Source organism: Acomys russatus, chromosome X (assembly GCF_903995435.1).
Source record: "Acomys russatus chromosome X, mAcoRus1.1, whole genome shotgun sequence".
Taxonomy (NCBI): Eukaryota; Metazoa; Chordata; class Mammalia; order Rodentia; family Muridae; genus Acomys; species Acomys russatus.
This window is the reverse complement of record NC_067169.1, coordinates 112,701,520-112,715,420: the sequence shown is the minus strand read 5'-3', so window position 1 is coordinate 112,715,420 and position 13,901 is coordinate 112,701,520. Positions and strand designations below refer to the sequence as shown.

Here is a 13,901-nt window from a genome sequence, read left to right as displayed (position 1 = left end):
CAAGGGTGGGTGAGCTGTCCAAATCACAGTCTGAAAAGATGTAGCCAACTCTGTTACCTACTTAGTCCTTATCTTGAAAAGTGGATGGCTGCAGATGAGATGTGATAAGTGCTGCTGGTGAGATGACAGGCATCTGCTCTGGGCAGATGGAGAATGGCTGGAGGCTCAGTGGATGTCAGCTCCAGGAATGCAGGTGGTCTGACCAGTTCTAAGAGGTCCGGATAATAGCTGGAGTTCAAAGCACAGTTCAGATTAGAAGGGTGCCTAGGTTGGTTAAAGTTGAACACTGAACTTCAGTGTAAGGTCCGGGCCCAGCTCAAGCACGTATCTGGAACAAAGACAAACGCTAAAGGGATGACGGAGCATGCGGACTGGCGGGGAAGAGGATGAGATGCAAAGGAAGAGCTAGCTCATAGGCAGCAGGAGTGGCAAGCAGGGAGTTGCGGGAAGAGGCGGCGGCCTGCAGGGCCATCCCCATCTAGGCCAAAAGGGGCTCCAGCCTAGCAATTATCCTCTTCCAACTCATCACCTTCATCGACGTTATCGTAGACGTAGTCACCATCATCATCGTCGTCGTCGAAGTAGTAGCCGTCATCATCATCATCATCACCATTGTCTTCTTCTTCTTCTTCTTCTTCTTCATCTTTGTCGTCATCATACCAGCCAAACTGCCGCTTCATCTCCTCAACAAAGACTGCATAATCACTGAGGAGGGTGCTTTGCTTCTGGAGGTAAGACGCCACCCAACTCTCGGAATTCCCGGAGAGAAGGCTGATCAGGAATGCTACCTTCAAGGCATCGTTGAAGAACCTTTCCTGATTCGCCAGCATGTAGGACAGCGTTTGCACGATGAGCGCAGGGAGCAGGTCCCCGTCCCCTTTACCCTTCGAGGGGGAGGACAGCAGGCAGCTTGGCGGACATACCTGCTGCTGCAGAGTGGCCCTCTCACACACCAGCAGCCGCAGCTGTTCCAGAAGCTGGCTGTTCTCCAAGGCCAGAGCGCGGTGCCTCGCCAGAAGCTCCTGCAGAAGCAACACCAGCTCTTCAACCATGGTGAATCGCTTGGAAGCACTCAGGCTCGGACTCGACTCCGCGGAGCTGCTCACAGAAGCCTAGCAGGAAGCGCGTGTGTGCAGTAGAATGCTGACCCTGGGCTATAAGGGATCTGTGGAAGCACCACCCACAAGGTCAGTCTAGAAGCTCACAAGCCAGCAGTGCGGGAGGAGGGGGGGGAGAAAGGCGTGGCAGGGGACAGGGTGCTGGATGCGTGGGGGCGTGGCTAGGACAGGCCTTTTCCAGCTGCAACTTCTATAAACTCTGACACAGAGGGCCACGCTGCAGGAGGCCTTTTGGATTCAGAGTCTAAAAGAATCACAAGGGGTCCTGTGTATCATTAAATAAATAACTATTATTTATAAATAAATAATAAATAAATGATATTAATAAATAATAAATAATATTCAACAAGGCTTGCTCTTTAGTTAAGAAATAAGGTGTGGGGTTTTTTTTTGTTTTGTTTTTTTGTGGGGTTTTTTTGTTTTGTTTTTTTGGTTTTTGGATATAGAGTTTCTCTGTGTAGCTGGGTATCCTCGACTCAATTTGTAGACCAGGCTGGCCTGAACCCAGCAATCTGACTGCCCCTGCCTCCAAACTGCTGGGATTAAAAGCGTGCATCACCACACATGGCTATTTTTAAAACTTTACTTTTAATTTATATATTTACTTAACATCCCGATCATAGTCCCCTCCCTCATCTACTCGTCTCACCCTCTCACCCTCCATTCCCCATCCCCCCTTCCATTCCCAGAAAAGGGGAGCACTCTATGGGCAGCTCGATTTTCACATGGGTCTCCTCGTAAGTTCAGCGGGCACTGTCTATGACATGGACTCTGTTGTCTGCTCTTTGATCCTTTCCGCCTAAAGGGGCTGCCTTGCTGGCCTCAGTGGATGAGGATGAGCTCAGTCCTGATAAGGCCAAAAATTTCATTAAAAAGATCTGCAAATCTACAAGGGGGATCCACGTGCAAGCATAGTACCATTGATTCTTTTCCTGCCCTGTTATCAGTGCCTTAGTTCCTGAGTAGTAACCTTCCATAAGCGCTGTAAATTAACTCTGTCTGCTTATTCTGAAGGTGATTAGTTGTTGATAACTATATTTCATTCAGGATCCTTTAGCTCATATGTATTGGGTCTGCTTTTTAAAACACATGTTCAAATTCAATCGCTTCTGGTCATTTTTTTTTTTTTTTTTTTTTTTTTTTTTTTTTTTTTTTTTTGCTACCTGGATCCCAGCCTTCCTCTCAGTCTGCTACATCTAACCCCTAAGCTGCCAGTCCTCCATTTTTGAAGTATATACTCTCTAGAATTGACCCAGAACACTTTTAGACCGCCAGATAGCTCCTTTCACTCCCCAGCTCAAGGCATTCCAGCATTTTCTTCCTCTGCTCCTCTCAATACAAGGCCTCTCATTACCCTCCTCACATGGCCTCCTGCTTCGCTCTAATCACTACCTTGCCTACTGATTTTCACACATATCGAGTAGTTCTGGCCTCACCTCAGGGCCTTTGTCGCTTCTAAGCATTCTTTTCCCCTTTACCTGCCTAACTCATTTTTATACTGCTTTGAGGGAGGGCTTCTCAAACTATCTCATCTATTTGTGAATTCTCTTCTCTATCAGCAAATAATACCCCTCCGCCCCTAGTTCATTTGTCCACAGAATATTCAACTTCATCACCTGCCTCCACTTTCAAATCTAAGTCCGTGCAGCAAAGGGGTTTAGCTAGACCAGAGGAGGGGCGCCACAGATGTCTGGAAAGGGGGCAGATGTTGAGATAAAAATTAAAAGAGGTTATTGAACAGTGTGTCCAAAAATACTCTCCAGTTGTTGAATATGTTCTAGCTCTAACTATAAAAATATGTCCTTTGAAAAAAAATCATGGCTGGGGAAAGAAAAATGACAAGAATATCTTTGAAATCAATCTTACTCCTTTAAAATAAAATTGAACTGTCATTCATGGAAGTAGGGGGTCTGGTAAGGAAGAGAAAGGAAGAACCAGTGGGGTTGGGAAGATTGAGGGCGAGGAGAGAGTACAGGTAGGATAGACAAAACTAAGAATATAGGAAGAAGCTAAGTATAAATCTAGTTACTTTGTAAGATCAATAAAAATAAAATGTATAAAAATAGAATTATAGATAGTTACTCCCTCAAAACATGGGTTATTAAATGAAAACTTCAGTGCAAGGCACAGGATACCTCCTTAACAATTATTGGTCAGGGAGGTGACAGAAGCATCGAAAACAATAGGCGACTGCAGCTGCTCTTGATTGCCCACCATCACTAGACGACAAGTGCCAGTAGCTGAAGTTACCACGTGCTTTAGATGGAAGACACAGGGGAAAAAAAAAAAAAACCTCACACTGACCAGAAACCTCCCTCCCTTCTGGCTATCTGTCTCTTAACAAAATTCAAATATTTTGGAGGCCAAGACTACGTCTGTCCTGTTCCTGCAGCCACATGGTGAAGTAAAGCAGATAAGACAAGGACTAGCAATCAGTTTGCGGGGCTCTTTGATCTTGGATGACCAGTAATAGCCTGTTCAAAAATACCAAGAGCTGAGCGTGGACTTTCTAAAGCAGTGTTTCCAAGTTTGCAAGCAGTAGAGAGAACAGGCAGTTGGGGATGGCTAACAGAAAAAGCAGTGGGAAAGAAAATTTAAAATCAGTATCAGTGGACAGCAGATAGAGAATCTGGTGGTCAGTTAAACAGCATTCAGGTGACATATGGCTCACATACCAGTGTCAAGACCCATCAGACTTCTGTCACCATTCGCCCTGGTCAAAGGTGCAGGTAGACTTCCTCATTCTTTTTCTCCCCCGTCAGTGACTTGCAACTGTTCCTTTAGATCTGTGTGAAAGTGTCAAAAGCAAAGGCAGGCAGTCTTCTCTGGCTAATTAACTTCATCATTGTGGTTTAGACTACAGCATGCGTCAAGAAAACAGGCCTAAGGGCAGTGGATGCATAGCTTCTTGCTATGTCCAAGTCCCATATTCCAAGTTCCGCCTCAGTATATAGCTAGCAGCCAAACTGTCATATTTTTTAAATAAACATAAAAAAAGATATTTCTTGGTCTCTTGGTCACCAGAGAGGCATAAGTAGGACATGTGACATTAAAATATGCCTCTAGGAACAAAAAGTAGCTTTGGAAAACATTTTTCAAAACATCACGTACTTTTTTTCACAAACACGTGCTCATATATGGTAGTAGAAGCAGTGTGTGCAGAGGTCAGAGGACAGCTTGCTGAAGTCCGTTTAAAAGGACTGTTTGTAAGACAAAGATCGTGCTCAGCTTGCAGACCTCTGGACAAAAAAACAAGAATGAGGAAGTGTCTTCCATCCTCTCCAGCTTATCAAAGTGCCCAGAAACAGTTTGGGATTTTTTAATTTTGTTTTCTTTTTTAATTAAAAATGTTAAATTAATAAACTCATAGTTGGGTTAAACTTTAGTAAATAACGGTGTTGTTAACAGGAAACACTCTAAATATTTCATTACCTCCTCTCCAAAATATAGTTTAACAACTGCTAAAAATTAAATATCCATCTCTCTCCCTCCCCCTTCTCCTTCTTCCTCTCTCTTTCTCTTCACCTTCCCTTCATGCTTCATTCCCTCCATCCTTCCCTCTTTCAGCAAACCATTTCCTCTTTGTCTTCAGAACTCTCTGTTCACTCTTTTAAAAAAATTTTTTTATTAATTTATTCATATTACATCTCAATGGTTATCCCACTCCTTGTATCCTCCCATTCCTCCCTCCCTCCCATTTTCCCCTTACTCCCCTCCTCTATGACTGTGAATGAGGGGGACCTCCCTCCCTATATATGCTCATAGGGTATCAAGTCTCTTCTTGGTAACCTGCTGTCCTTCCTCTGAGTGCCACCAGGTCTCCCCATCCAGGGGACGTGGTCAAATATGAGGCACCAGAGTTTCTCTGCTCACTCTTTCAAAAAATACTGGGAAAGTATGCTATCAACTGAATCTATAATATTCATAGATTTCTAGAATTAATGCCTTATAAAGAATAATTTATAGAGTATATTTATATGTTTTTAATATTACTATAATATAGAATTAGTCAATTCTAGCATATTGCACTGGGATTGTTACTCTTATTTTTTATTTCCCAGTTATATTAATATAATTTGTCACATTCACAGTACAAAAGATTCTAGGCCTACTTAGGTCCTAGTACTTTAATATAATTTTGGAAATGTGTGAGAAACATTAAAATTGTTGGAACCAATATTAAGGAAGTATCCTGATATCATTTATGATTGTTCTAAGCATTAGCAGCTATTAACTTTAATGCAGGCTCACTTGTTCATGGGACAAAATGATGTGGTTAAGATAACCACAACATCTTAGTTAGTCAGCAAAGAGAAAAGAACAATTCTTCACTTCCTATGATTTTATCTGTCAAGTAATGAAATTACTTAAAACCTACGAAACAAATTCTCACATGCCTAAATTTTGTCTTTTCCTCTTCATGTGCTACATAAGGGACGCAAGGAATCCACATGGAGAAAGAAGTTAATGCAGAAGAGCAGCAAAGCAAATAAGCAGGAGACTGGCACTCCTGTCTCATACTTCAGAGTTCAGCACAGTCCTCATGTGAGAGTGGCTGAGGGAAAAATTCCTGCTGAATATATAGAAAGCAAAACAGAGAAAAGAACTCCACCCAGATGAGTACTCAATTAATTACTAATACCCAGAACCATGAGAACATAAAAGAGCAATTGCTATAAGCCATAAAAATGTGGGATATTTTGTTACATGGAAATTGGGACATAAAACATGCAGAAATACAAGGTATACTATATTTAAAAACATAAATCCCATTTCAAATGACCTGACATAATCTTTTTTTTAATCTGTTATTTTTTTGTACATTCTGTATTACCTATTTGGCATCTGTTAATTTATACAGTCAGGCTATATACATTCTCTGTTCTTACTCACAAACAATGGTGAAGAAATCCAAACCAGGTAGCAGATTACTAGGGAGAGCCCCTGTCTGCAAAGTTCATGAGAATTGTTTAAACAAACTGTCTTAGTTGGCGTTTTATTGCTGTAAAGAGATACGATGACCACAGCAAATCTTTTTTGTTGTTGTTGTTGCTTTTATTAATTTATTTTATTATTTTTTATTAATTTATTCATATTACATCTCAAGTGTTAGCCCGTCCCTTGTATCCTCCCATTCCTCCCTCCCTCCCGCTTTTGCCCTACTCCCCTCCCCTATGTCTGTGACTGAGGGGGACCTCCTCCCCCTGTATATGCTCTTAGGGTATCAAGTCTCTTCTTGGTACCCTGCTATCCTTCCTCTGAGTGCCACCAGGTCTCCCCATCAAGAGGACGTGGTCAAAAATGGGGCACCAGAGTTTGTGTGAAAGTCAGTCCCCACTCTCCATTCAATGGAGGAGAATGTCCTGTCCATCAGCTAGATCTGGGTAGGGGAGGGTAGTAAGGGGAAAATGGGAGGGAGGGAGGAATGGGAGGATACAAGGGATGGCATAACCATTGAGATGTAACAAGAATAAATTAATAAAAATAAATAAATAAATAAATAAATAAAAATAAAAACAAGGAATTCCTGAAATTTGTGGACAAATGGATTGAACTAGAAATTATCATAATGAGTGAGTTCACCCAGAAGCAGAAAGAGATCACAGCAAATCTTATAAAGAAAAACATTTCATTGAGGTTGGCTTACATATCAAAGGTTTAGTCTATTATCATCACGGCATCACGGCATCATGGCATCATGCAGGCAGACATGGTGCTGGAGAAAGAGCTGAGAGTTCTGTGTCTGGATCAGCATGTGCCATGAAGAAAGAGCAATACTGGGCCTGGCTTGAACATTTGAAACCTCAAAGTCTACCCTCAGTGACACACTTCCTCCAACAATGCCAAACCCACTTCAACAAAGACACATGTCCTAATTTTTTCAAATTAGTGCCACACCCTCTGAGCCTATGGGGACCATTTTTATTTAATCCAGCACACTAACTGCTCCTAAACTGTGTGCTTTGTATTTTCTTTTTCACATATATACACAAAATACTTAGCCTATGACTTCGCCATACTTCTTTCTCCTTTCTGAACAAAGTGTGTATTTTCCTCCTGGAAACATATCTACTTACCTAAAAGACCTGAAATGAATTTTTTTCTCATCTTTTTTTTAACATTTATTATTTTTTTATTAATTTATTCATATCACATCTCAATGGTTATCCCATCCCTCGTATCCTCCCATTCTTCCCTCCCTCCCATTTCCCCCTTATTCCCCTCCCCTATGACTGCTCCTGAGGGGGATTACCTCCCCTTGTATATGCTCATATAGGGTATCAAGTCTCTTCTTGGCAACCTGCTGTCCTTCCTCTGAGTGCCACCAGGTCTCACCCTCCAGGGGACATGGTCAAATATGAGGCACCAGAGTACGTGAGAAAGTCATATCCCACTCTCCACTCAACTGTGGAGAATGTTCTGACCATTGGCTAGATCTGGGTAGGGGTTTAAAGTTTACCGCCTGTATTGTCCTTGGCTGGTGCCTTAGTTTGAGCGGGACCCCTGGGCCCAAATCTGCCTATCATAATGTTCTACTTGTAGGTTTCTCTTAGGAATGTATTATAAGAGAAAATATTTTTGTAAAATAAGAATCCTGAATTTGATTCCTGATATTAGTATTAATTAACTGTATGGATTGAGCTTTATTATTTTGTTCCTCAGTTGCCTTATTCATAAATGTTTCCAGCAGGACCCCCATCACAATAATACAGGAAGAGTAAGACATTGTCTGGAAAGCTGCAAAGTGCCATGTGCACTAACATATTATTTTTCACTGGAGTATTGAGATTTACGGGACTTGCAGTCACTATATTACTACCAGCATTTAAATTTTATTGTGTAGTTATTACACCTCTCTTATTTAACCTAGTACCTATAAATTTATCTACAAAGATTAAAATTAAAAAGTTTATTCTTGAATAAGTATTCAGAAGAATATGCTGTAGTGTCACTTGGATTTCACTCTCATAATGATCAATCACACACAGGGTAAGTTTTGAGTTTTATTATTTAATTTATTGATTTTTTAAATATTTTTTTTAAGAAAAGGTCTTCTATGTAGAGAACATGGAACCTTGATACACATGTTTAAATTTCTGAGTGCTAGGCTTACAGGTCTGTAACAAGTCTGACAAATTATAAAATATTTAGGAAACAATATGAAATATGCCCTTTTGTTTTTATTTGTGTTGCTATTGTTTGGAGTCACGGTCTCATGTAGCCCAGGTTGGTCTCGATCTCATTATGTACACAAGGATAACCTTGAATTCCTGATCCTCTTGCTTCTCTCTGTCAATCAGTGGGATTATAGACATACACCACCACACCCTCCTGGCAAAAAGAACAACTAGTAACAATTTCTTTCATCACCTTATGGTGATCCTGGGAGAAGCCAGAAGCCATAGAGGCATCTCTCAGTAGTAGGTTGTTGGCCTGACCTCAGCTGAATCCCAGGCTTTTTTATTTTATTAACTTATTCATATTACATCTCAATGGTTATCCCATCCCTTGTATCCTCCCATTCCTCCCCCCCCCCCATTTTCCCCTTACTCCCCTCCCCTATGACTGTGACTGAGGGGGACCTCCTCCCCCTGTATATGCTCATAGGGTATCAAGTCTCTTCTTAATCCCAGGCTTTTTTAATGTTCAGATTCTGAGTTTCCTGATCATATCCTTAAGTCTTTTGATTTCTCCTATACACTGGTGACTATTTTTTGAAATACAGAAAATGCTTTCATTGAAGGAATGCTTTCCCAGAATGAGATGATGCTCTCTAGAAATAAACGGACTCTTGTTCACATCTCCTATTGGCTCTGGCCAGTGCACCACTGTTGGTGAAAAGACAGAATGTAATTACATAGTTCTTAGAGAAGACAGTGACAAATGTCACTCATTAAAGAAATAGATGGCAAATGAAAATGAAAGGGTCCAGAGAAGATCAACAACTATAGGAAGCAAGCTGAAATGCTAACTGAAAGTGATACAAAATTGCAAAAAAAAAAAAAAAAAAAAACCCACCAGCTTTGTTGTCAAAACACAAATTCTACATCAGGCAATGACCCAGTTCTGCATCATTTTCTATCAGGAATAAGCTTTGAGCATCTCTGGGTCACAATTTATTGATTTTTCTGTATTTGCAAAAAAAAAAAAAAAAGGAACTAAAAATGCCTCTTCATAAGTATGACTCAGATAAGAAACTTAACATAACAGTACGTTTTACATTGTAAGATTATTATCCTGCATTAATTTTTCCAAATCAATTCATTTTAAACTTGCATTGAAATAAACTTAAGATGACAAAAAAACCAAGAATTTTATAAATTCCCATATGAATTAACCCAGAGTGAACTAGCTGCCATCATTTCCCATATGTGTTTATGTTCCTCTGTGTGTCATTCTTTGTGCATATTGAAGTATGTATAATTGCATTATTCTTTTCTGAACCATTCGAGAGTTGCAAACATAAAAATCCATTTCTATGTATTATTGTGACATGCATCTGTTAAAAACAACTACACTATCCTCCAAACCTCACAATATCTAACAAATCAATGTGATTGACATTGATGCCTGCTACTATTTCATCCACTGACCTCTTTAAAATTGCCTCCAAGTGTTCAATGAAGTTTGTGTTCCAGAATCCAATCTCAGGCCTGACACTTAGATTTTCATTTAATAGCTCATGTTTTCTGGGAGAAGCATTATTCACCACTACAGGGACCTCTACTCAGATAGCAAGCTCACAGGTTCCCTATTGCGCTTATTGAAGAAGTTTCTACACCCTTTTGCAGTATGGAACAGTTTTTCAGTCTTGTCATAAAACTGCAGTCTAGTAACTTTGAAAGTCTTTTTGGACTAGTCATGGTGGCACACAAATACAGCACCAGATTTCAGGCGGCACCGGCAGGAGGATTAGGAGTTTGAGGTCCTCTTCAGCAACATAGCAAGGCTGAAGCCAGCCTAGGCCTCGTGGTTGTAATGTTTTCTGCCAGGTATTTATACCCCTAAATTAAAATAATAGTTCACATACCTTGTTAAGTATTTAACATGAATTTCATTCTGTTAAGGAAGAGGGTTTTTTGCCCTTTTCTATCTATTTATTTTTAGAAGTCTGAACCTAGAAATTCTCATTTTACTTCAATAGATTATAATCTATTACTATCATTATTCATGTCAGTGCATAGATTTCCCAGATGTACCATACTGGAACATTTTAAACTAGAGTCTATTTTACTCTTTGAGCACCTTGTTTCTGGGATAGTAAATAATATGATACGCCAAGCTCATCTAGCATTTTTCTGCCCCATCTCCTGAAATAGTCATTAAAGGAGCTCTCATTACCTTTGGTGGATAACAGCTTATAGAAATAAAGATGCTATGCTTAGGACTGTAATTCGCTATTGATATTATTGAATTTTTTACCCTGAAGCCACTGTAGAGTCATAGGAAAAATGAAACTCATGCCTTATCTCATTAGGTACATGTGTGTTAATTTCAGACCTATTAAGGGACTAATAAAAATGTAAACTATGAAGTTTCTATCTATAAAAGATGGCAGTTAATATTTGAATATCACAAAATTATTTTGTTAGTTAACAAACAGCATTAAGCAAGTGAACAGGCAAACCACCAACTGGATGTATCACATATGTACACAAAAAAAGACTAGTATCTGGAGTAAATGATATAATTGAACAATCAGAGCATAATGAACATAACAACCAAGAAGCCACATTGCCACATAAGAAGATGTACATATTGCTAAACTAATGAAAATAAAATAAGAAAGTTACAGCTCCCAACCACATGAGAGACGGGTGCAGGAAAAAGAAACAACGTACAAACAAAAGAAAGGCCTAGAGCACTTCTTTCCTTTATAACCCTCAGAAGGAATCACAATAACATCTTCATCTTTACTTCTACCGAGAAGAATGGTACCAATCTACAGTACTTTAATAATTACAAAATACCTTCTTGGCTAACTAATATCAACTTCCCAAAACAGCTTAGTTGCCAACTCAATGACACATTAAGCAGTTGTATAAAGCTCAGATTTTGCCAATAACCCTCTGGTCCACACCTAAGTGTAAGAACAGCAGATATACACTATGAAAAGTGGCCCCATCCCATAATTTAATATTATATAAATGTCTGGTGATTATTAGTCATTGTACATCTGATTTCAGTGCACACACAGCAAAGATTGTGTTCTTTTCTTTTCTCCCAATAGTAAAACCAGGCATTATTTCATAAAAATGAATAGAATTGGCAAAGAATGAAACAATGGGGGAGGGATAGAACATGAAATTGGAAGTGGTTGGAATAGGAAGGATGAAGATATCTCAGAGGAAGTGACATTGGAAAAATATCTTCACATAAAAGAAGTTTTGGATAGTGAAGGCTTTCGTGGGACATGCCCCTTGGGCTAGTATGCAGATATAAGTGAGTATATACCATTTGACTCTTTCTGCTTCTGGGTTAACTCACTCATTATGATCATTTCTAGCTCAATCCATTTATCCACAAATTTCGGGAATTCCTTGTTTTTAATAGCTGAGTAGTATTCCATAGTGTATATGTACAACAGTCCCTTTAGATGAGAGAAGCATGGGAGAATGGCAAAGCTGAAGGATCCAGAGGGTCCTAGAAACCTACAAGAAGAACATTATGATGGGCAGGTCTGGGCCCAGGGGTTCCGCTCAAACTATGGCACCGGCCAAGGACAATACAGGCAGTAAACGTCAAACCCCTACCCAGATCTAGCCAATGGACAGGACATTCTTCCCAGTTGAGTGGAGAGTGGGGACTGACTTTCACATGAACTCTGGTGGCCGATATTTGACCACGTCCCCTGGAGGGGGAGACCAGGTGGCACTCAGAGGAAGGACAGCAGGTTACCAAGAAGAGACTTGATACCCTATGAGCATATACAGGGGGAGGTAATCCCCCTCAGTCACAGTCATAGGGGAGGGGATAACCATTGAGATGTAATATGAATAAATTAATAAAATTTAAAAAAAAGAAAAAGAAAAAAAAAAGAAGCTTTGGAGAAATTCTAAACACATTTTAGAATTTCTTTAATATATAATAATAATAAAATGTTGGAAACTGATGCAACTTAGAAACAGGAAAGGGATAATTGCTTAACATCATAAGTTACAGGATAAGATGATATAAATTATTTAGAGACTTAGCTATAGTTGTTGCCTAGCAAATTCTTTCCCAAGGCAGGATGTAGAAACCCCAGTTTTCCTTCAGGAATCCAATATTTCTGTTTTAGAACAGACCCCAAAGAAATTCTCTTATCTAGTTTTTGTCAAATAAACAAACAAACAAACAAACAAAAAACCTATTGCGCAAGAGGTTCTGCCTCAGATTCAGAAAGAAGGGCTGCCCAGGAGAGATGCCAAGAGTCTTATCAGAGACCTTTCCCCCATTTGTTCTACTGGGTTTTTATAACATCCCTTTAGTCCAGTCTATCACTATATGGTTGTCTGTGATTAAAGAGGCATGCTTATACAATGAATCCTCTATTTTTAAAAATCTCAAAAGGACTAGGCCAAAGACCTGAACAGCTGGACACATGAAGAAGCAAGCATAAGCCACCATATGTATCCTGGTTTCTATGAATCACTTTACCTAATTAAATGGGGGTAAATGAAGGGTTGTAAGAACCCAAATTTAAAACAGAAGCACAGCTAAAACAGTTTGGAGGCTTGAAATATAAAGTGGAAAGAGTGCCGTGATGTGAACTGAGCCAACAGTCTGTGTTGTACACTGTTACTATCTCCAAGTATATAGTGTCAGAAATAAATAAGGGGAAGCTGAGCTAGTACATACTGTAAAATTGCTGGCCTGGTATGTGTGTGGCATGCGGCACTTTACGGTAGTCGTAGCCACTGTGCTAAGTATCCGGTAGCGGAAGCTTTGCACGGTTTTAAGTCAGCCTTAGAGTTGTTTTTCAGTTTTAGGTTCCAGGTGTTGTTTTTCCTTCTGTCAGTGACCTATGTGCTGGAAATCTGTTGTGATTTTTATCTGACTCCTTCTGCTATAATGAAGCGGCAGTTGCTCAATTCCTTAGCAGGAAGCTCCTGTGATTCTGAGACTTCCTTCATAGTCTAATCTGATCACATTTTCTCGGGCTTAGGTCAGTGTCTCTCACTGCCAGACTTCAACTATGGAAGATACTAGAAAACTGTTTCAAAGTTTTCCTTTTATGGCTCTCAAAGAAACTTTAAAAATAGTTTGGTAGTTGTGGCAGACAGAAAGAAAAAAAAAACAAAAAAAACAAAAACAAAAACACCCAACCCTGTTGGCCTAGGGATACACATTTACAGACATTCACACAGCAATTTACAGCAGGGAAAGCCTTGTGGTTTTGCTGCTACTTTGGGTAGATTTACTTTGGCAGTCTGGGGGTGACTCTGAACACAAGCCTTAGACACAGAAGACAATGGAGATAACAGGCCAGGGTTTAAGCTAATCTCCTGTGAGATTTTTTTTCTCCTTTCATTTAAGAGCTGCTATTTTGACTCGCCTGAGAGATGAGAGAAAGCCCATAGCTTAGAGGAAGATACAATCAAAATGAAGCCCAAAGCACCCAGTTTCTGTTTTTAAAGGCACAATCTTCACATACTTCCCCAACAAATGTTAACAAACAGTTAGTTGGCCTCATTTAATGCACAAAGCAAAGCAAAATTTCAGTGTTGACAATTAAGCTCTAATTGTTCATATAATAAACTAAGTTAGATTTGCACAGTGTTACAATTTTTAAAACCTGTT

General features: G+C 39.8%; 1 protein-coding gene across 1 annotated transcript; it reads right to left on the bottom strand.

Annotated features, from left to right (window-relative positions):
* Window positions 1-620: 620 nt before the first annotated feature.
* On the bottom strand, window positions 621-1,052 carry Ldoc1 (LDOC1 regulator of NFKB signaling; the record flags this gene model as incomplete). Its single annotated transcript, XM_051140884.1, has 1 exon — window positions 621-1,052. A coding segment is annotated over exon 1 (432 nt), but the record flags the coding sequence as incomplete, so codon positions are not given.
* Window positions 1,053-13,901: the final 12,849 nt, after the last annotated feature.